The 25,344-nt window shown below is 30.2% G+C and overlaps 1 protein-coding gene and 1 long non-coding RNA gene across 3 annotated transcripts; both read right to left on the reverse strand.

Annotated features, from left to right (window-relative positions):
* Positions 1-1,712: 1,712 nt before the first annotated feature.
* On the reverse strand, positions 1,713-2,445 carry LOC131611623 (uncharacterized). The gene is made up of 2 exons (XR_009287056.1): positions 2,040-2,445; positions 1,713-1,872 (listed from the first exon to the last, which is right to left on the reverse strand). It is a non-coding gene; the product is annotated as an uncharacterized LOC131611623 (long non-coding RNA).
* A 3,199-nt stretch (positions 2,446-5,644) lies between these two features.
* Positions 5,645-8,693, reverse strand: LOC131611629 (uncharacterized). Of its 2 annotated transcripts, XR_009287067.1 has the most exons (4): positions 7,942-8,693; positions 7,792-7,842; positions 6,933-7,136; positions 5,645-5,995 (listed from the first exon to the last, which is right to left on the reverse strand). XR_009287067.1 is itself a non-coding variant. In XM_058883562.1 (3 exons), exons 1-3 carry the CDS (start codon positions 7,798-7,800, stop codon positions 5,951-5,953), a joined length of 258 nt encoding a protein of 85 aa, XP_058739545.1. In that variant the 5' UTR covers positions 7,801-8,693; the 3' UTR covers positions 5,645-5,950. The 2 variants fall into 2 exon arrangements, 1 of the variants encoding a protein (XP_058739545.1); XM_058883562.1 differs by having other exon boundaries at positions 7,792-8,693.
* Between the last annotated feature and the right edge of the window lie 16,651 nt (positions 8,694-25,344).

Genomic DNA, 25,344 nt, shown 5'->3' on the forward strand with positions numbered 1-25,344 from the left:
ACAAACACCCTACTAAGCAAATCGGTCTAAACTCGAATAAGGATTGCGGGTTTTTAACTTTAGGAATTAAAGCTAAAAAAGACGAGGTATAACCCTTAGTGAGCGTAGCCTTAATGCAAAAGTCCCTTACGAATCTAACCACATCTTCCTTGAGACTATCCCAACAAACTTGGAAAAATTCAAGAGTATAGCCGTTCGGGCCCGGACTTTTGTTGCCATCGCAATCCCAAACCGCCTCCTTTATCTCGTTGACCGTAGGCTCCCTTTCCAACCACTCTCTATCATCAATACTTAATCTATTAAGATTCAAACCTCCCGGGACCGGCCTAGGAAAATCTTCTTCTTTGAAAAAATGCTCAAAGTGACTTTTAACCTCCCTTTTTACCCCGACCACCCCTTCCACCCTACCATCGACTCCCTCCAACATCGAAATTGCATTCCTCCTATACCTCTTCTTGAGACTATTGTGGAAAAAACTAGAGTTCTTATCTCCCTCCTTCAACCATAATTGCCTCAATTTAAGCCTTAACATACTCTCTTTCAAAATTAAAGTCTTCCGCACTTCGTCAATTGCTTTCCTTCTCTCTTCCACCAACCCATCAATGCTGCCCCCAAAATTCTCTACCAACAAGTAATCCATATCATTGATGCCCTCCACCTCTTTGTCCACCTTTAAGTCGATCCATCCAAAAACCTCCCGATTCCACTTCCTAAGAATTACTTTCAACCTTTTATGCTTCTCAAACAACACAAAGTCCCCCCTACCGTGAACCTTCAACTTCGGCCATTCCACTTGAATGAAACTTTTGAACTTCTCATGTTTAAACAAATAATTATTGAATCTAAACGGCTTTGGCCCCCAATTAAGATAACCGGGAATTAATTGAATAGGCGCATGGTCCGAGAGATCCCTTTTGCCTATTCGTTGATCCACCACACCCCAAATATCCATCAAGTTTCTTATCACCAAAAATCTATCTATTCTACCATTGGCTTTACCATTCACGATAAAATATCTTGGAAACAACAAATAATGATACTATTTTATAATTAATTAAATATGTTAAAATTACATAGGATTTTGTAATTGGTTGAAGGTACACTACCCAACTTTTTGTGATTGGTAGAGAAGTTATCTCCAAGTTTTTTTAACACTAAATTTTTACATTTACATTGTATGTAACATTTACACTTTTGACTCGACAGTGTAAAGTTCTCTGCTGAGCACCCTCGGGAGATTCTTTACCAAAATCCTTTTTGTTGGTATCCAATTTCTTAATTTGCAAAATAAGAATTCATGTTAGTTCATTATCATTCTCTGAGTCTTGAAAACTAAATACATTGACAGTGTAGTTAGTCCATCGATATTTTATTTTTAAGTTTATTTATTTTTATATAGATATATATTAGAATTTTATCGTTTAGAAATGGAGAAAATGTTAAGTATATAGTACTCACTCCTATTTATTTTTACGTTTATTTATTTTTATATGGATATCTATTATCATTCTCTTATTTATTTAACTTCCAAAATGTTTAGTCCATTGGCTTCTGATGCTCCTAAACATTCCAACTATAGTACTCACTCTTTAGTTTACGACCAGATTCCAATCCCTTCCACTTTGTTGATAAGCAACAACAAACTTAAGTTATATCATTGAACAACCAAACGACTCCTGCCCTGCCCCAACCTATACTTCTGATTCCAGCAATTTTCCAATTGGCATGTGCTAATATAACAGTTGCAAAAAAACAGATTTCTCACTAAATATAATTTACATAAACCAATTACTACTAAACTCATAAACCACAATATAAGAAGCCTTGCGTCTCAATTGGGATTAAAAGAAACCTGTAATAATAACAACATACCTGAAATTAAAAAAAATACAATGAGTTCAAAATAGCTATTTCAACACAGTAAAAGTTGGTAAAAAAAAAGATGAACGTACATTGAAAATACATAAAAAAATTCCTTATTTCCAATATCAACAAAAAAACATATAACACTAAATCAACATAAAACCATAAATCCTCACCTAGTGATGAGTCGATGAACTAGATCTACTTGTTTCTTCTCATAAAAATCATTTATTCTATGTAATCATAAACCAAAACTAACAAATAAGTAACAAAAACATAAAAGATTGACTGATGAAAGAAACATCACATCCTTTGAACAACCCTTGAACACCTTCAATTATTCTTCATGGAAACCCATGAAATCTTGAACACCTTCAACGATTCTTTATTGAAACCCATAAAATCAAACAGGGTTTGATCTATTAACGGTCTTGCCATCTGAATTTCAAAAAGCAGTACAAAATCTCGAACTATTGACGATTAGGGTTCGTTCACAGAAGGATAGATGGAGAGATGAAGAAATAAAATAGAGAGATGAATCTAGAAGTTTTATGCGTTTGGAGAGAGAGAGAGAGAGAGAGAGAGAGAGAGAGAGAGAGAGAGAGAGAGAGAGAGAGAGAGAGATGAAGAAATAGAATAGAGAGATGAAAGAAAAAGTGGATTTAAAAAAAGATTTTACCTTTGATGGAAAGATGAAACATTTTGAACAATTACCATTAAAAATGATATATTTTAATGCACACTAACATCGGTTGTTGTTACTTGCCAAACCAACTAATGTTATAGTTAGCCCAAATAATTCGCTTTTTAAAAAGTAAAGTGATGATGATAAATTTAGGAAGCAAAAGCAATAACATGTAGTTACTTTATTGTAAGAACAATATTTGGTTCTGCATTTGGCCTTATATTTTTATGATAACATTAAATGATATCTTAGAGAATAATTTAGTACTCTAACCATTTTTGTCTAGTGTGTAGCTTTTGCTAACAGGTTCTGACCTAAAGAAAAGGCGTGTGACGTCATCCGGTTCTGAACTTAACACACTCTGACTCTGGAAGAAACCAATGGTGTTTAAAAAGACTCAGTCAAGATCTAGAATGATTCTATAACAACGCTGATGAACGTTAGTGATAGAGCTTCTGATCGTGATTCTTGTGGAAAAACCTATGGAGAATCCTTTGACTCAATGATTTTGTTGTCCAAGTTTTGAAGATTCTGAAGACAAGGTTCTGAAAGAACAAGTTCTGAAGATTCTGAAGACCAAGTGCTGAAGACTCTGAAGACAAGGTTCTAGATGAACAAGTTCTGAAGACTTGGGCTCTGAAGATTCAAATTTTTGTCCTTCTAAGCATACTTTATCAACAACTATTAGAAGCCTCTAAAGATTAAATGATAAGATCGAAATTGATTTATGCGAGGAAATAATACGAGGTACATATGTTTCCACTATCCTGATAGGATGGCAGAAGGACTGTACTACGGTACTATATTGTCGACCATTCCCTCATCGAGTGTTATGGATAGAACCGCTGGAATTAAGTATTCCAATTGTATCCTTCAACGAACTTCTTTATGGCTATAAATGGAATACTTAGAAGATTGAAGAGACTACTAATGTTGAGTGTTGATCACACTACAAAACTTTTACTGAAATGCTTCACAATTCTCTCTGATTATTTCTTTGTATAGGTTTGTAAAGCAAGTGAACTTTTGTTCGTTAACTTGCACCAAGTGAGATTTTGTTCGTATACTTGCTTAACACTTTTGTGTTATTTAATTGTATTTAAAGTTGTGTAATCTGCTTTCAAGAAGCATCTTTGTAAACACAACCTTTGTAATTCAACTTGTGAGTTGATAGTTCCTTGAGAGACTAGGCTATAATCAGATTTCTCAAGAAGACATTAACGAATAGTTTTTGTGGTTTGCAACATTGAAAGTTGGTCTTTGTTGTAGTTTCTGTAATCATTTCGGTTATAGTGGATTAAGTCCTTGTTGAGAAGGCAAAATCATCTTGACGGGTGGACTAGATTAACTTCGTTAACAGTGAACCATGATAAAAATAATTGTGTCATTTATTTTTGTTCTCGTGTTCTTAGTTTTTGACTTGGAAAGAATTTAATTTTAAACCTTAAAACCCAATTCAAACCCCCTTTTCTTGTAGTTCACACACACATTCATTTATTTCAAGTTGTGATTGGAATTGAATTAGGGGAGTGGTTTGGTTGAAAAAACCCCAAAAAGACGTAAAATGCCCAAAAACAATGATGTGGCAAAATAGTAAGAAAGGTTACTCTTGTAAAAACCAGAACAACATATTTTCATATATTGTAGATGAGAGTGATTTCTCAACTATTTTTTAAATATATTAGTGTTAATGTTATGCATTTGGTTTGTACAACGAAAATCTTATTCAAGAATGGAGGGAAGATGGTAGAGATAAATTGTTTACTTGTGTGAAGTCTTTTGTGAAAAATATGATATTGAGATTCTCGATTTTGATGTTGTTATTCAACAACAAGATTTGGGCGTTCTCGTCTTGAAGAGAACTAGGTAATCATTGAGCATTATTTTAGAGTTGAAATATTTTTAACTACAATTGACAAACAATTACAAGATTTGAATAGTAGATTTAGTGAGCAAAGCAATTGGTTTGTTAACTCTAAATTGTCCTTTGGCTCTCAGGGATAATTACATGGTTTTTAACTTTGATACTATTTGCACTCTAGTTGAAAAATATTATCTTATAGACTTTGAGCAAGAGAGAATTAATTTGCAATTTTAACTTCAGCATTTTATTATTGACGTTCATCAAGCATCGAGTTTGAACAATTTATCAACTATTCAAGACTTATGTTTATTTTTGGTTGGAACTGGAAAAGAATTAAATTTACTATTTGATTGATAGACTGCAACAACTTATCATGACTCTCCTCCCTCTATATATTGGCACTGTTGAAAGATTTTTCTCGATAATGAAAATTATCAAGACATGATTGAGAAGTAAAATGGAAGCTGGTTTTCTAAAAGATATCATAATGATTAACATTGAAAGAGAAATTATTCCAAATATTAATTCCGAGACTATTATAAATGATTTCAAACTACTCAAAGACCGTAAAGTATTGTTATAAGGGATTTTTAGGTAATACTTTTTAATCAATTAATGTTAACTTTGTGTTTATTACAATTTAAATATTTTATATACTAATGAATATGGTATGAGTTTTGATCTATAAATTATAATTTAATTTTATGGTCATTCCAAATTTTATGGTCCGGAGAATTCTGTTGAGCAACTTTACGAGATCCAGATTAGTTCATTAGTAGACACTTTAATATTAAAGACCCACTACTAGAAATACACGTATTTTCTGCGGAATTACCTGCGGATTTTTGCTAAATTTCCGCAGGAAACGTGTTTCCTGCGGATTTTCCTGCGGTTTATGTCCCCAGCTAAAACCTTCGTGGGTAATATTTTTCGCAGGTAATTCCGCAGGTATTTCCGCAGCTAAATCCGCAGGAAACTATTCGCAGATAAATCCGCAGGTAAATCCACAGCTAAGTCCGCAGGTAAATCTGCAGTAAAGGTATATCCGCAGGTAAATCCGCAGGAAATTTCTTTCTCAAATTAAATAATTTTTTTATTTTAATAAACTTTTGAACCATTATATATATTTAAATAACTATAATATAAAATAAAATTATAATTTTCAATTTAAATTAAACTTGAATTCATAGAACATAATTGGTAAGTACTTACATAGTCATTACTAAAAATGATTCAAAAAATCAAGTTATTACTAATCATTTGTCAACCAAGTTAAAAAGATAATACAATCCAAATTACAACCAAGTCAAAATGAAAAAAAAAATAGAACTCGGTCAATGATGGATCTGCACCCTTTTCCTTTCTCTACAAATTACAAAAGAAATAGAACTCAGTAAGTTTATCTATCAAAGTATATGCTTTTTATAGCGAAAACGGTAACAAAAGCAGTTCTATAAGTCTGTAGCTGTTGTCCATTTGGACCAGGATCACTCGCTCTATCATGCCATTCTATCACTGTCACTTCTCTTCCTTCACCTTCAAACGTTACGTACGGTTTCGTCACGGGAACCACCACTTTCTCTCTGCACCACAAAAAATAATTATAGTGTAAAAAAATACAAGTGATAGTGCAAATTAGTAAGAGTTATCTATGGACATGGTAGTACTAGCTAGTTCATAATTGCAGCGAATGGAATAGAGTAGTGTTAACCATTATAGAATATTGAATGCAAGCAAGTTAGAATAGAATGTTTGAACGTAGAATTTGTTTGTACTATTGTATATTTATAATGTAGTATGGGATTGGGAAAAGTGTGATTAAAATAATTTTGTAAATGTTTTCACTAAACATTTGAGAGGTCCTTGTATAACTAACACAAGTAACAAGCTAAATGCATATGATTTATATACACTCTAAATTGAGGGAGCCTGTTAGAAATAATGTAAGCAGGGTAGCCAATACTTGTAACAAGCTCAATGCATGTAATTTATACATGTGCAAATTCTCTCGTCCCGCTTTCATTGTCCTCTATCTCAACTCTCACAGAATAGTATTATCCATAGTGGCTAAACAAAGAAAGAAATTCATTGTAATGCTACAAAATATTTGCTCTTCAGTTATACCTCCCTAAATACAGACAAGTATTCAAATATTAAATATCAGAAGATAGAATTTCAAAAAGGAAAGTATCTTAGTTTGCCACTTAAGCAACCTAACCAACCGACACCGAAAAAATTCACACCTTAGGAGGCATCCACATAACGTACTCCTGAAGAAAGATCATTAAGGTCATAAAGGCTAAATTACAAACCAACCTAAATATTGACATAAAGGCTAAATTAAGATTAGTAACAGGGAAGTAACAAATTGGCATAATGAAATCCATAGAAAAATAAACCCACGTAGAATTGCTTTAGTTAAAAAAGCAAAGTTCTACATCTATTACAAGTTACAAACTAAGGGCACTTTATAATAAATAGTCACATGTTATAAACCCAAAGATATCTTTTGTATTATACCTGTAATCCAGATTGCAGAAGCTTATCATAATTTGCCGTTTCCAATGCATTCTCAACATCTTGTGACATATGTTGTATTTTGTCCATAATCCCATTCAAATCTATAGGCGGCATCTCATCTTCAAAATCCAAACGAGCTTCAATCTCCGTGAGCAAGTCAATGCATCGATTTCTCAATGATCTAACAAGTGATGAGAAACCACCCTGCCCGAGAAAACAACATATTTTTCAGCATCAAAAGTAACAGCAGGTACATCAAAACAAACAGATCAATCCAATGAACCAAGTCTCACATCACATCTAACACAAGCACATAACATCAAGATACATTAATTAACAAAAAGAAGAAAACAAAATTATAGCTGAACATGCCTGGATTCCTTCCAGTGCAGCATCGGCAGCAGCCACAGATTTGGCCGCAATCAATTTTCCAACATTTTTAGCTTGTGTGAGATCCAATCGACCATTTAGAAACGCACGAAGAGTAAACTCTCCTAAAAGACCAAAAGATCAATCACCAAATGCCTAGGAGACAATCTTACACAACAATGAACTTAAACTTTTCCAAATCCACCAAACATATATGATATCCTTAAAGCACAAGAAAATTTAGGATACCACATAAATATAAATATTAATTAAAACTAAGGATGGTGCACATTACAAGCAAGAATAATTCAATATGACATGACTCGTCAATGAGGTAGGAGAAATCACATTGAGTAAAAATTCATTATGGGAGGTTGATATGGATCACAACTTTAGGGGATATTGATCAGGGGAGAAAATGAAAAGACGAGAGGAATATGGAAGAGAGGTCTGCAAATTCCTTTAGGACATTGGTGTCAACTGATAATACCTGAACCATCTCATGGTGGTTGCTGTACTGCTTTCCTTTTCTTTGTGTTGCCTATCACAATAAAAACACAAATGCTTAACGTCTCACAAGCAAAGTGTTAATAAGTACAAACAAAAACTTAAACAATTCATTTTACTGGTTATGACTTACTATGTGTGTAGTCGGACTACCATTGTAATTGGTCTAAGATTGATGGACTACCATTATAATTCATTTTTCTTTAACAAATTGAAACAACTTTGAAAACACTAACATCTCTATTAGACCAATTCTCACTATTGCAGCCTATAAACCCTTATATTGTTGTAAGATATAGACAAATGCATCCCCAATCGCAGTTGAAACCGAAGCATGAATACACTGTCATTTGAAGTTAGTGCTTCGGAAAACTGAATTTGTACAAAGCGGGAAAGCATAAGCTGAAATTGAGAATGAAACCATTGAACAATACATAAGATAATCAGCTGAAAACAACATTATTTTGCCTTATCTAGAACTGAAAAAACTTGTCAATTTCCACATGCTTTTCAACCACCACAACAGCAACACAAATCACAAAAAAACCTAGAATTGGAAAAACAACAAACACATCACAGATTCAACGAGTTGAGAAAATAAACAAAATCAACAAACAATTTATCGATTTAGCACCGAAAAATGAAGCTCAACTAGTAAGATGTTTGCGAGGACAAGTTGTGTTAGATTTGATTTGAACATCGTTGAAATCTGGGTGGAGATACTGAAGCCAAGAGATACTTGAAGAGTGGAATGTGATCTAAAACCTGCATTGATGCATGGATTGAACGCGAAATGATGGCGCAGAAGGAGATTGGATTGAAGCGCTAATGGGAACCATGGTCGTGGAACTGGAACGATCGTGAGAAATTGAGAACGAAAACCCTTTTTCCCCTTTACTAAATTTAAAAAATTATCATTTATTTTAAAAAGGTTTTAGTTAATTCATAAAATCAGAAAACAAAATAAAATCATGTTTTATAATTATTTTTATAAACATTATTCGATAATCATTCATTCAATTATAATTATAACTCTAAATTTGAGTTTAAACATTACTCAACAATTACTCATTCAATTTTAAATATAACTTTAAATTAATCAAAGTTATATATAGTTGTCATTAATTGACAGTGTAAAAATAATACCATCCATTTTTAATCAAAATATATTTAATTTTTTAATTGATACCCACAAAGATTTTTTTTAAAAAGGGTGCTTTCAGAAATGCATCTACGGAAGTTTGGGGGCATAAATAAAATTTTGCGCGGTGTATAAAAGATCTATGAGATGCATTGAATATTTGTGGGTATTTTTCATGTAGACACCATTCCATATGGCACCACCTACTTTTAAAAAAAATCAGTTATATGTGAAAATATTTTAATGTCGGATCTGCAGGTAAATTCGTAGGCAAATTCGTAAGTAACAATTAATGAAATTAAAAAAAAAAAAAGAGGCGCCATATAGAATGGCCAAAAATGATTATTGAGGTAATATTTTTAAATATGAGTTACTTATGTATTTTTTAAAAAAATTAATTATTTTAAAAAAATCTTTGATAACCATTCTCAAAATTTTTAATATCTTTTATTAATTTTATTTTTCAAATTTTTTATACCTTTTATTTCATTAAAAAATTAAGATGAAAATTTAAAAATAACACAATTCACATTAAAATATTAATTAATATAATAATATTAAACAATTAACCATTAAATACAATGATTAATTTAAAAAAAAAATTTAGAATAAAATTACTATTATTTTAAGAAATAGTTAAATTTGCAGCAAAATCCGCAGGAAACTTTCCTGCGGAATTACCTGCGGATTTTGTATAATACTTTGGTTTTAGTAAAACAGATATCCGCAGCAAAATTCGCAGGAAATATTCCTGCGGATTTACCTGCGGATTTTGCATTATAGTTTATGAAATATATAAGTTGCAGCAAAATCCGCAGGTATTCCTGCAGAATTTTCTGCCAATTCTAAATTCGCAGGAAAATTTATTTTATTTAAAAAAGTCCCAGGAAAATCCGCAGGTATATCTGCGGAATATTTTCCGCAGGAAATTCCGCAGGTAATACGTGTATTTCTAGTAGTGACCTCATAATTTAGTGAAACTAACAAAAGCTATAGGGTTTAGAGTTTGGACGGGCCATGTCCCAAACCTCTCTACTCCTTCTAATTTCTAATTGTATTTTTTCTATTTTAAACTAATAAGAACTAGGAAGCATGTTTGCTATTACAAAAAACATTCCTAGTATTAACTAATCATTTCAAGCACTAGTAGACATTATTTTTACTATAATTTCCTTTAGCAACCAACATGGACCAAGCGCATTACAATATCATTTATTTATCTACTTATCTTTTCTTTTATATTTGTTTTAACTTGTGGGTCTCACTTGAGAGAAAACCCAACAACCATGCATTGATCATTCAAATTTAAGTCTTTGGTCATTATTTAATTCAAGTCTTTAAGAAATTTTAATTAATTAAAACAGAGTCATAGTTTTGGGTGTTTGTTAACTGGATCTTATGCACCAAGATGCTGTCATAAGCATTGTATAAGTGAGAATATGTCAGACTGACTAAGACGGATCTACGGTTTAGGCTATACTAGGGCAGGTTAGATTTTTTTTTTTAAATAAAAAAGGCCTAGGCTTGTTTAAAAGACTAGGTCACATGCTATACAAAAAGTCTTTTAAGCCTAGTAAACTGACCTATTTAATTATACATGTATAATTTAATTATTATTATAATACTGTATTCATACTTTAAATTAAAATACACAAATCAAGTTTAGTCATTTTGATGAACGGATGAAAATTAACTGCAAAAACTTGATGAGTAATGTCATAAGTTGTTTTCTTCAGTTCTATCAAACAAATAGCATCAAAAAAATTATGTTAATAAATAAACTTGAATAAGTGAACAATATTTAGTTTTGTTGATCTTTTAATTTGTTAGTCTATTTAAACATTAGTTAAATTTTTTATTACAAATATTCAAATAAAATAGACTTTTATATAGACTCTTAGGTCAAACAAACATTAAAAAATGTCAGACTTAGGCCTAAAATTAAGCTTTTGATAGATCACAGGCCAAATTTAGACTTTAAAATTTTTGAGAGGTCAAACTCAGGCTTAACAAAGTTTAGTTCGGTTCAACCTTCTACCCCTAATACCTTAATAGTAAGTATTGGATTGTAATTTTAGTAACTTTTGTCTTTCTAAAACAAAAAATTTGGTCATTCTTTAATTGAATTTGTTGACCATTCTTTAAAGAAGATCTCTAGTCAACTTTTTAATTCAAGTTTATCATCACAAAGCGACTATATATTACATCTCATGCTCGTCTCAATTGCTCATTACCATTAACACATAAGACTGAGAAAATAGTGTTGTTTGATATGGAGACCATCTGCATCTGTAATCCAACTTCAAGTTCTCACAATGGCGTTGGTATGAATTTTTTTTTTTTAAATGGTATGAATTTTTCTTAAATTCAATATTAATTCATTTTCTTTATTATAGTATAATTTTTGTATTTTTTTATAGTAGGGTTAATACCGTTTTTTTCCTGGCCATTTGGAGCAAATCTAAAAAACAATCTTATAAAAAAAACAAATTTCATTCTTGTAATTTTAAGATTCTTTCGTTTTTGCCTCTCAGAAAAAAAAAAATGACATAACACTGCTGTTGACTTTTATTTATAAATTTTTAATAACGTGTTTAAACATCCAAAATGGTCCCAAAAAGATAGTACCCTTTTAACACAAAATCCCTACATCCTTATATTCTACCACTAGGCTACATATTTTTTTTTGCCTGAAATATTTCTTTTCCAAATATATTTATAACACAGTTTCATATTAAATCTTATTTTTGAGTTAATTAAAATACGAAGTTATTGTAATATTTATTTTAATAATATTATTGCATTTATAAACATTCATTTTTAATGAACGTATTTAAAATAAAACCAATATAATAATATTGAACTAAATAAACTATAGCATTTTCAAACAGAAATTAATAAATATTAATACAAAATCAGTGTTTTTAATATGTTTAACTTAAAATTTAATTTGTTACTAAATAATATTTGTGTAGTTTTAATTTGTAGAAATAATAGGGTTAAATATTTTTTATCCCCTGCCATTTTCCACATGGAAATTTGTATTTTTTAAATTCGTATTTTTTAATTTTTTATATTTTTTTAAAAATTTTTTTAGTCAACTATGGATGATTTTAAATGCCACATTGACATGCTATTTATTATTATTTTAAGATTTGAAAAATTAATGGTTCAATTGTTTTAAAATTTTGCACATAATTAAACTTGAACTCATGTCCTCTACATTAAAGAGAAGAGGCGTTACCACTAGACCAAAACAACATTTGTTGTTTAGTTTTTGAACTAAGGGCCTGTTTAGTGCGCAGGATATGATAGAGACATGATAGGATATTAAGCAGGATAAGGATATGATATGATATAGACAGGATAAGACTTATCCTATCATGTGTTTGGTTCACACATGATACTAAATAATATATATAAATAGGTAATAAAAATGATAATTTACTATAGTTAAAAAAAAACTCATTAACACTATACATATATATTATGTAAATGACAAAATTACCCTTGCAAGAACATATATTTAATATGATAAAAAATAAAATTACTATTCATATTTTTAAAATTTTAATAATTATTCTATTTTTAAAAATTCTAGTTTTTTATATTTCATTAAGTTAAAAATTTATCCTTATGACAATCATACATATTTTTTTAAAATTATTATTAATATTTTTAATTTAATATCAAATTAAATTTTATTTATATTTTTTCATATCTAATTTGTTATTTTAAATTATATTTTATAGGAGTAAATTAGTAAATCATTTTCTTATCCTATCCGGCCGGATTCTAACACTACAAGAAATTTTCTCCCCAGCGACATATATTAGCGACATGGAAAACACGTGGCTCAAAATTTCCCGTTGCGACGTGTTTTTAAATATTAAATAACTTTATAGCCTTCTGACGTGTTTTCCACGTCGCTACTGAGTTGCCACACGTGCTTCTGCGACATAGCAGCACACGTCGCTATTGTTTAATTGTGACGTGATTTTTAACGTTGCCACGTGGCATCCACGTCACTACAGAGCAGTTTTTTTGTAGTGTAATCCAGCTCAGATTCAGGATAACAATTTGAACTAGTAAGGCAGGATATGATAAGTTTCAGGATTAACTTATCATATTCTGTTGTGTCAGCAAATACTGGATTGAGATAGGATATGATACAGATATTCTATCCTGTCTCTTATCCTGCACACCAAACGGGCCCTAAAAGTATAAATTATATATTTCATTCTATATTTCATAAACTATCTTATAATATTTTATTTGTTTACTGCTATTTTTACATATGCATTATTTCATAAATTATTGATTTTTTACTGCTATTATTTAAAATATTTATTTGTTTACTTCTATTTCTTAAATTATTTATTATTTAAAATATTTCTTTGTTTACTGCTATTATTGATTTAAAATATTTTATTTGTTTACTGTTATTTTTATATATGCATTATTTCATAAATTATTTATTTTTTTACTACTATTATTTAATATTAATTTTATTTAACAAATTTATTTAAAACACAGTTAATATATTAACATTATTAAATTATTTTTTATTAAATTATATATTAACGTTGTTTTTTTAATTATATAAAGTGCAATTAATATATTAACTAATTATAACTATGCATTTTATATAATGTATAATTATATTGTAATTAAAAAAATAATTATAACTATGTATTTTATATACTGGATAAGTATATTGTAAATAATTATATTGTTCAGTATTAAAATGGTGCAACTATAAGTTTTTATATTAATTAGAGTTGAAGCAATTAAATTTTAATCAAAACATATAGCTCACTTGTTGGGAGTCTCAACCTACAAGTACCAGGTTTGGATCTTGTTGGTGCCAAAAAATTTAAGAAATAATAAATTATTTATTATTAACCAATTAATTCTTTTGGCTTCAATTATTTTCATAAACATTATTACTAACTGAAATTATATTTAGTGTTTTTAAACTGAAATTAATAATACACAATTATTAATAAAAAGAACATTTATAAGAAAAATAACTTTTCAATTTACTGTAGGTTTATTACACTTAATTTACTTTTTAATTTATTTGTAGGTTTTTTAGATACTGTTTGTTTATTATTAATTTTTTTTAATAATATTTATTTTTCTAATTTTCATTTTTTAATAATTATTACTTTCAGTTTAATATTTAATTTTTTTATGTTATTTTATCATTTTTTTTTACTTTCAAATTAATGAATTTTTTTATATAATTATATATTATAAACCAATTAAATTTAGAAACTTTCTCATGATTGGAATGTTGATGTAAACTTTAAATTGTTCGTGGTTGATCAAAAACATTCCAATTATTTGTCCAAGGTATATATACACTACTTAAATAATATGTAGGCGAAAAAAATAAGTTACTGACAAAAATTTACATAAAAAATATATAAATAATCACTAAATTTTGTGGTAAAAGAATTAACCACAAATTTTACTTTTTTTGGTTGTCTTCCTTGATTATTGTAGATGCTGTAAGAACATTAAATGAAAAGAAAACAAAATGAGGTTTAGAACAATTAATTTCCTTGAGGGATCTCAAAAATTCATATAACGGTTACCTTGTTAAAGATTATTGTGAGTTTGGAGCTGAAATTTTTGTGATTGACCATTCTAATCAATTGAAAAGTCTTTATATGATCAAAAATATGAGAAAACATAGTACAATTTTTGTTTGGCTTTCATAAAACTTTAGAAATGGTTACCGACGACATTCATGTGCTGGCTGCAAATGCATACGACGCACAGAAAACATCCCACAACAAAGCCAAGAAGAATGATTGCAAGGCCGTGTATTGCATTCAAACGACGGTTGATGCTCCAAATTTCGACAGAATCTCTCATGCTGAATTGCGAAAGAGGCATGGGACATTCTTGTCAAATATTATGAAGGAGGTGAGAAAGTCAAGGTTGTCAAGTTACAAACCTTGCATCGACAATATGAATTGTTGTCGATGGGAGAAGACGAAAAAATTGTAGAGTATGTGTCGATGGTGCAACAACTCGTCCACCTCATGTAGGATTGTGGTGAAACCCTAACTGATAAGATGATAGTTGAGAAGGTAATGTGTAGGTTGACGTCTCACTTTGATCACATTATTGTAGCTATTCAAGAATCCAACATTCTTGAAACCCTAAAATTGGAAGATTTGGTTGGTTCATTAGAAGCACATGACATTAGGATTGTCGAAAAGAAAGGAGTTCAAGATTCGTTACAAGCTTTGCAGGCTCAGTCATGGAAAAAGAATGGTGGTTCCAACAAATTCAAAGGAAAAGTCAACAAAACTCAAGGCAAGAAGCCTTGGTCAAACCCGCACAAGCATTAGGTTGATGATAGGACATCTGAATCCTCGAAAGAAGGACGAAACTATCAAAAGGACAAAGAATATAAGAAAGGTAAAAGGGTGCAGTGCTATCACTGTGATAAGTGGGGTCACTTGTCTAAACACTGTTGGTACAAGAAAGACAATGGATCGACAAAAGGTAAGGACGTATGAGCGAACCTTGCACGCCAAGATTCAGATGATTCTGAAGGTATGGTGGTTATGACTCCAGTTTTAGATAACCATGTCGAATCCAATATCTGATTCCTCGACTCAGGCTTCGTGAATCACATGACTGGTCAAAAGGTGTGGTTAACAGATTTCGATGAGTCGAAGAAGAGCAAGGTAAAACTTGCAGAAAATAGCTCGTTGCAAGTAGAAGGTACTGGCAACATAGTTTTTCAAATGAGTAATGGGAGGAAAGCTATGATTAAAGATGTGTTATATGTACCTGGAATGAAGTGCAACCTACTAAGTGTAAGATAACTGGTCGAAAAAGGTTTCTCAGGTTTCATGAAAGATGGAGCTTTAAAATTGTTCGACACGCATAACAATTTTGTCTTGAAATCCCCTCTGTCGAAGAACAGGACATTTAAGACCATGATCAGTTCGACTGAAGTACAATGTATTAAAACTGTAGTCGACCACAAGGATAGTTGGTTGTGGCATTTGCGGTTTAGACATTTGAATTTTCGATCACTCAATCAACTAATTACTCAAGATATAGTTAATGGTATTCCAAGTTCTTGAGATGCCTGACAAATTCTGTGAAGGTTATTTAGTCGGAAAGCAATCCAGAAGTTCTTTCACTTTGACTATTCCAATGAGATCATCATGCATACTCGAAGTGGTACACTCAGATGTATGTGGTCCATTCGAAGAATATACCATTGGTGCAAACCTATATTTTATTTCATTTGTTGATGAGTTTAGTAAGAGATTCAAGATACTTGTCGAAAACCAGAGCGAGAAAATCAAAGTTCTGCGAACAGATGGAGGTGGCGAATACACATCCAAGATGTTTGAAGATTTCTATGCATAACATGGTATCAATCATGAGGTAACTTCTCCTTATACGTCTCAACATAATGGAATTGCAGAACGAAGGAACAAAACCATATTGGATATGGCGAGATGCATGCTGAAGTAGAAGAATATGCCAAAGTCGTTATGGGGTGAAGTTGTTTCGACTGCATTTTATATTATAAATAGGTGCTCTATAAGGAATTTTAAAAATAAGGTTCCTGAAGAAGTGTGGAGTGGAAAACGACCATCAGTGAGTCATCTGAAGGTGTTTGGCTCTATGTGTTACAAGCATGTTCCTGATGCAAGAAGAATGAAGTTTGATGACAAGAGTGAACCTATGATTCTGGTAGGATATCATAAGACTGATGCATAGAGACTATTCAATCAAGTTAATGCGAAGACTGTGTTGAATTGAGACATTTTAGCTGATTAAAATTTTTCCTGGGATTGGACTTTGAGTAATTCAATTAACAAGCCACTGATGAGCTCTGAATTCGAAGAAGAAACAGCTGAAGTCAAAATAGATGAAATTGTCGAAACTCTAATCGAAGTCGAAGTAGCTACCAACATTCCCGACACAGTTGAAGTCGAAGAGGGTGTGGCTAATACAAGCCAAAGACCTCAAGGAACTCAAACTCTTCCAGTAAGACTTCAAGACTATGAAGTGGCTGGTGATAATGAAGTCACACTAGATGGAGAATTAGTTCATTTTGCTTTACTTGCAAGTGCTGAACCAACCAACTATAACAAGGAATTATAAATTCAATCGTGGAAGTTAGCTATGGTCGAAGAGTTACAGGCAATCAAACGAAACAACAAATGGGAGTTAGTCGAATTTCCAACAAATACAAAAGCTATCGAAGTGAAATGGGTGTTCAAGATGAAACACAACACTGATGGGTCAATAGCAAGACAAAAATCAAGATTAATAGCTCGAGGTTTTCTTCAAAGAGTTGGACTCGATTACTCCGAATTATTTGCTCCGGTGGCAAGATTGAAGACTATTCGACTAGTGGTAGCATTGGCATGCATCCAAGGCTGATCGACATTTCATTTAGATATGAAATTAGTATTTCTGAATGGTCCTTTAGACGAAGAGGGATATGTCACACAACCTCCTAGTTTTGTGATTCAGAAGGAAGAGAGTAAAGTATATAAGTTACATAAAGCGCTCTATGGCCTCAAGCAGGCACCTAGGGCATGGAACAAGAAGATCGACTCATACTTAGTCGAATTAGGATTTGTCAAATGCAAATTTGAGTATGGTGTCTATGTTCAGGTTGTGGCACAAAATATAACAATCATATGCTCATATGTCGATGACTTGCTGGTAACTGGAAATGGCTTGGAGAATTTGACGAAGTTCAAAGAGCTGATGATAAGGGAATTTGAAATGCCGGATCTGGGAAACCTGTCTTATTTTCTAGGCATGAAATTTCAAATGTCGAAGCAAGGTATGATGTTGTATCAAAGGAAGTATGTCAAAGAGATACTCAAGAGATTGAGAATGGAATATTTGAATCATGCATCCTCACCTGTCAAACCAAACTTAAAGTTGAAGAAGCATGGTGAGGAAGACAAATTCGATGTACTTTGTTCAAACAAATTGTCGGATCTCTGAGATATGTGTGCAACAGTCGACCTGATATAGGTTTCGCAGTCGAGTTAGTGAGCAGATACATGAGTGAGCCAAGAGTGTCACACATGAAGGCTGCAAGTAGAATTCTAATATACTTAAAAGGATCAATAGAGTATGGAATTCTATTTTGACAAGATTCTGAAGGAAAAGAAGCAATATTTACTTGTTTTTCAGATGTTGATTGGTGTGGAGATAAGGAAGATCGAAGAAGCACAACTGGATATTTCTTTCAAGTATTTGGTGCCCTAATTTCATGGTGTTCGAAGAAACAACTTGTGGTGGCATTATCATCGTGTGAAGCTGAATATGTAGAAGGATCATATGCTGCCTGTCAAGCAATTTGGATCAAATCTGTACTTGAATAAATGAATGTCGAAGTAAAGAAACCTCTTGCAATGCAACGAATAATTCGACGAAGAATCCAGTTCCGCATGGAAGGAGTAAGCATATTGAAGCTAGATTTCACTTCCTGAGGGAAAAGGTAAATCGAGGTGAACTTGAAGTTAGACATTGCTCGAGTGAAGCACAGTTGGCCGACATTTTCACCAAAGGATTGAAGATCGACAGATTTCTAAATTTGAGAAAGAAATTAGGAATAGTTTAGATTGACTATTTTTAGAGTATGTTCGACAACTTGGATTATAGGGGGTATGTTGAGATATTATTGGGATATTAGATATAATATCAAATATAATCAAATCTAATAATATCATATATATAATCCAAGTTGTATAAATCCAAATCCAAGTCCAATCAAAATTATATATAAATAGTCATAATCTATATTACTATTTGTACAATTCAAAGTGAATAATATAATTATTATTTTTCTATTACTCTCTTTTTTTTTCTCCTCACTAAGGGTCTTATGCACTAACGCAGTAACATTTCTTCTTATGGATTGATTTTGAGGACATAAGAATTATAATATGATTTTTTATTTACTTTAAAATTTGTGCTAAGTTGTATAATTATTTTACCTGCAGCAAACAAGATAATTTGAGTATCAGGTAATCATATTTATGGACACTATAATTTTTATATTTAATCATAAAAATTTCATGTTCAAGTAAATTTTTATAGAATTTTTTCAATAAATAAGTAAAAGGTAAAATATTTTGATCAATTCTTAGAACATATAATACATTGTAATTTGTAAATGACATTTTAAGTTTGTATCCTTAATAATTGTACCTTTTCAAAATATCTAATATTCATAAAAGTAAATTTAATGGTGGGATGAGGAGTTACAGAAATTGTCTTAGTGGCTAAAGTCCATTTTTGAGATTGATTTAGAGCTAGATTTATCATTAGGAACAACTTTCTCATCTTTACATTTATGGTTTCAATTTCAATCTTCTCAAATTTCTCATAGAATTATCGCGTCATCTTTCCCATATACATCTTATCTCTTTTTCTATTATCTTTACTATCTTATATTATTTCTTTTTCACCTTCTCATTTTTATGTAAATATTCTCTCTTTCAATTTCGTTTTTATCGCACATTTTCTTCTATAATCTCTCCTCTATAATGTTCTTTCTTTTTCATTTTCACTAATCTCTCATCTCTTCTATTTTTTTTGTTTCATTATGATATTTTTAAGGGTTAATGAACTTTTTCGTCCCTTTAAATATTTCAAATTTCGTTTTTAGTCCCTCCAAAATTTTCCTTCAAGAAATCGTCCCTTCAAAATTTTTCTTCCGAACTATTGGTCCCTAACGTCAAATTTCGTAGCTAATCGGTGGCTAAAGTCGTAGCTAATCTCTAGCAAATTTGACGTTAGGGACCAATAGTTTAGACGAAAAATTTTGAAGGGACGATTTCTTAAAGGAAAATTTTGGAAGGACTAAAAACGAAATCTGCAATATTTAGAGGGATCAAAAAGTTCATTAACCCTATTTTTAATACTGTTTTATGTTATTATTTTATGTTTATTATTTTACTTTTGTCTAATCTAATTTATACATATTAAATGGGAAGTTGTTGTTCAAATATGATTAGTTTTGTTTATTTGTAGTGAATGAATGACTAAATATAAAGTTACGTTGTCATCTATATGTGTATGTATGACTCAATAAAATATTTGTAAAAACCGAACCAAACCGCATTTGTTTAGTTTGATTTGGTTCGATTTTTTTCCAAAAGTCAACTGAACCAAACCAAATTGCACGTCTTTTTTCTTGCGATTCGGTTGACTTTTAGCACCAAGCCCAAACCGCACAGCGAACACCCTTAGATTTAACCATTATCTTTCTTGTTGGCAGCTAGATTGGATGTCAAATCCTCTAATTTGTTTATCTTAGCGTTTTTTTTTTATATATTTTGATCGAGTATTCTTATGCTCTTTTTAATACAATTTTTACTTATAAAAAAATTGTGATTCATAATTTACATTAAAAAAAGTTGCTAATGTTATTTATCAATGATTTTTAATTTTAATACTTTTTTGTCAAACTAATTTTGGGGTATAAAAATTATAATATAACTTTTGATGTTTTTAGAAACTTATGCTCAATTATATATTTTTTCCAGCTGCGGCAAGGGATCTGGTTAAAGCTAGAGGTAATGGTAGGGGTGTTTGCGGTGCGGTTTGGGCGGTTTTGACGGAAAAAATCATCCGAATCGCAAGAGAAAAAATCGTGCGGTTTGGTTTGGTTCGGTTGGCTTTTAAAAAAATCCGAACCAAACCAAACCAAACTAATGCGGTTTGGTTGGTTCGGTTTTTTACAAATATTTTATTGAGCCATAATACACATATAGATGACAACATAATTTTGTATTTAGACATTCATACACTATCAAATAACAAAAAAACTCGTCATATTTTGACAATTTTCCATTTAATATGTAAAAATTAAATTAGACAAAAGTGGAATATTAAATATAAAATAATAACATAAAACAATATAAAAATTATTATCATGAAACAAAATAATATAAGAGACGAGAGATTAGTGAAGGTGAAAAAGAAAAAAAAAAGTGTTGAGAGAATAGAGAAGAAAATGTGCGATAAAAACGAAACTGAAATACGGAACATTTACATAAAAATAGAAGGTGAAAAAGAAATAATATAAGAGAGAAGAGATTATAGAAGAAGAAGAAAGATGTATGTGGCAAAAAATGTGCGATAATGTTATTAGAGATTTGAGAAGATCGGGACTGAAATTATATGTGTAAGGATGAGAAAATTGTTGCTAATCATAAGGCTAAGGTATAATAGGTTTAAGTTTGGGTTGGATGAGAGTTAAGTAAAATTTAGGTTGTAACATAATGCGGTTTGATTCGGTTTGGTTCGGTTTACAAAATACAAACCGCAAACCGAACCAAAACGTGCGGTTTTGTTAAAAGATGACCCAAACTAATCCGAACCAAATGCGGTTTTTTGCGGTTTTGGTTTGGTTTGGTTTGATTTGCGGTTTTCTATTGGGTTGGTTTGGTTTTGAACACCCCTAGGTAATGGTTTTCCATGACCAGTACTTTTTTTTATCTGTAACAACTTAATTGTTATATTTATATTGCTTTGTAGTATATTTTAAAGAAATGAGCGAAAATCAAAAGATTTAGATCAATTATGAGAACATATAAAACATTGAAAATTAATTTTAAAATCTGAGTGACTTTATATTCATATGTTTTAGTATCTTCTAAAGTGACCATATATTAAAAATACTTAATACTCGTTTCAGTATAATTTGGATATTTATTCCTCTTTCATTGTTGGTAACTCTAACTCTTACATCAATTTAAAGTAAACTGAAATTTGTAGAAATGTTATAAACATTTTAAATTTCATTCTAATGACAACATATCGTAAATTTATTTCAATACAAGTTTATAATTTTATTTAAACATATCGTAAACCTTTTTACCTTGCCCACTATGAAAAAATCTAAGTAAAGAAATGAAGTTCATAGGTTGATTGATTATTGGTGGATGATTAATTCACATAACATAAAGAGCTTAACCACCATTTATTTCACCATTTATTTCAAAATTTATAAGAGAGAAAAAAAATTCACCCATAATCTCCACCATTTATTTTAAAATCCAATAGTTCGGATTCATTCTCACATTCTCATATAAATATGGCATTCTCATATGATATGCTATATATATATATATATATATATATATATATATATATATATATATATATATATATATATATATATATATATATATATATATATATATATATATATATATATATATATATATATATATATATATATATATATATATATATATATATATATATATATATATATATATATATATATATATATATATATATATATATATAAGAGACATTTCAAATAGTTTAAGATAGATGAATTTAAATGGTTGATCAAAAGTTCAACAAAGGTGTTGATATTAAAAATCAACTACATTTAAAATATATATATATATATATATATATATAATAATAACTTATATTATTTTTAAAGTTTAAATCTAAATTTATAATTTATTTTAAGAGGTTTTAATGTTGTATACCAGTGCAACTTATATTGAGGGGTTTTATACCATAATTTTGGGGATTTTAGATTATAATGATTTTTAATTATTTAAAATTTTATGCTAAGTTATATATAATTTTTTCATCTGCAGTAAACATGTTGTATGGAGCTACAGGTAAATATTTCTACCAACACTTCTTTGTTATTTTGACATTTAAACCCACAATGTTAATATTCAAATAACAATTGTTAACATTTTTCATCAATTAAACATAATTTAAATGTTTAAAATAATGAATGATTCCAACAAAAAAATCTAAAAAATGTTTCAAATGTATATCTAATTCTATTTATATGATCTTATCCTAATTTTTTTTTTTGGATATAAATATAAGTTTATAATTTATTTAAGTAAGTACTAATATTGTTTAACAATTGAAACATAAAAATTATAGACTCTTGCAGTATAGGCTTGGACTCTGAAATAAATTCAATCTTCCTCCTTTCTGAAATAGCTGTAAGATCTTCACACAAAATAGGAACAAATTAAATCAAGTCAAATCTTAGCTTTCTAAAAGAAACCTCAAAGATTGGTTATCTAAAGACCGAGACCAAACTGTATTTTTCCTAAACATTCTTTGATTTCTTGCGCTTGTAATGAGTATCTGAATATTCCAAATTCTCATATTTTTCAATCAAATCTTTCAAGGATTAAAAATCAGCATGAAATGTCAGGATGGTCTGGTGTAGGATGTCAAAACATCTGTCAAAATACATAAGAGTTGAACCTGTTATGACAAGATGTTTCAACATCTTTCTCAACATCAGTTAAGAAGCATGTTTTAGCAAAATTATGTCAATCACAAAATCATGGAACTAACATGAATGATAGACCTTACCTTTATATTGATTTCCCAACAATATACCGTGTAAGTTTCTATATTTGTTTGCTATACAATCATGACTATTCTATGAATCGATATGTCTACTATAATATTCTAATAACAGTAATATTCTAATAATAACAATAATATATTCTAAAGTAGGAATGAGAAACTATTTAGAAGGGATTGCAAAGGAGTGGAAGAAACACTACTAGGAAAAAGGCATTTAACAACGGTTGGAAAAAATATATAATCAGATTGGTCTTGGCGTTGTTATGTAAAGTGTTGTTGTAAATGTGCTACTTATAATCACAGTCCTCAGGCCGTTGAAGTATACTGGAAAGCGTGTGCAATATCACAACGGTTAATTAACTCAACTGTTGTGATAAACCTAGCTAAAGGTCCCAGGTATGATTCTCAACAGTAACATTTTGGAATATAAATTACAATTTATCACGGTTATAATAGATAAACATCGTGGAAAGTACCCATAGTTTATTATATAATATGTAGATTTTTTGTTTTTCCATACACCTCATTGAAGAAATACAACCATTCAAATTGATGAAGTATATAATCTAAAAATTAAACTATTCTTGAAAACCAACTTAAACAAACCACAGTTTTTTAAATCGCATGTCTCTCATCATTCATTTCCTGATCTTTAACACATAAAATATGGTTCAATGGTATGATTCCTTCATTGCATTGATTTCTTTAATTCTTGTTTAATTTGAATAAATACAACCATTCAAATTGATGAAGTATATAATCTAAAAATTAAACTATTCTTGAAAACCAACAAACAAACCACAGTTTTTTAAATCGCATGTCTCTCATCATTCATTTCCTGATCTTTAACACATAAAATATGGTTCAATGGTATGATTCCTTCATTGCATTGATTTCTTTAATTCTTGTTTAATTTGAATAACATCAATTTATTGTCCAAGTCTACCTCATCATCGTCGTTTATCATCGCGATTGTTATTGTTATGATGATAAGTCATCATAACAATCACGATGATAAGCGACGATGATGAGGTAGACTTGGCCAATAATTAAATTTTATTAAAATTAAACTAGAATAGAAGATATCGATGTAATGAAGGAAGCAAGTCATTGAACCGTATTTTATATGTTAAAGAGCATGAAATGAACGATGAGACGCATATAATTCCAAAACATCGATTGATATAGGTTGGTTTTCAAATACATCTTAATTTTCAAATTATAAGTTTCTATGTCAATTTAAATGAATGTATTTTCATTAAAAGGTTATTGAAACAAATAATCTACATAGCATATAATAAACTAAACTTCATCTACTGTCAACCTATATAAGAATTTAAAGAACAAAACATTCTTAAGTCACAAGAAGTCTCTTTCTTGTGACTTTACAATGTTTTGTTCTTGTTTTGAGAATATTTTTCAACAACAACAACACAACAAATACATGCAACAAAATAAAAAACATATATTTTAGCAACAAAATACTAACAACATATAACATCACAAGATATATTAAATTGTTTCAAGAGCATACATTTTATTGAAAATAATTATGGAACTGTAACAAATTATGAAGTTCATCAAGTTTGTTATCCTATGAAAAAGAAATGCAAGCTGGATGAAGTTTCCACATTAACTTCATACTTGTATTTTTTTCCACAGCAACACAAACCATATGTAACATAGCCAAAGTATGTGCTTTGTTAAGGTGGTGAAGACGAATCTGAAAAAATGAAAACATTCCACAAATGAAAACATGAGAACCCATTTTTAACAAGAAACGTAAACAAAATTGGAGTATAATTTTAATGAACGAAACTCAAAGTAGCGAATGCTGAAGACGAATATGAAGGTTGCAGTATGTGTGAAGAGTGTCATGAATGTTATGTGTAACACCCCTTACTAAACCCCCGCGGCAATTAATAAGTTTATTTAGAGTACATGAAAATAAGGGTGCCACAATTCATAATAAAATAAACATCGTTCAGTTATGCCATGCATTCACTG

Source organism: Vicia villosa, linkage group LG1 (genome assembly GCF_029867415.1).
Source record: "Vicia villosa cultivar HV-30 ecotype Madison, WI linkage group LG1, Vvil1.0, whole genome shotgun sequence".
In the NCBI taxonomy this organism is placed as follows: Eukaryota; Viridiplantae; Streptophyta; class Magnoliopsida; order Fabales; family Fabaceae; genus Vicia; species Vicia villosa.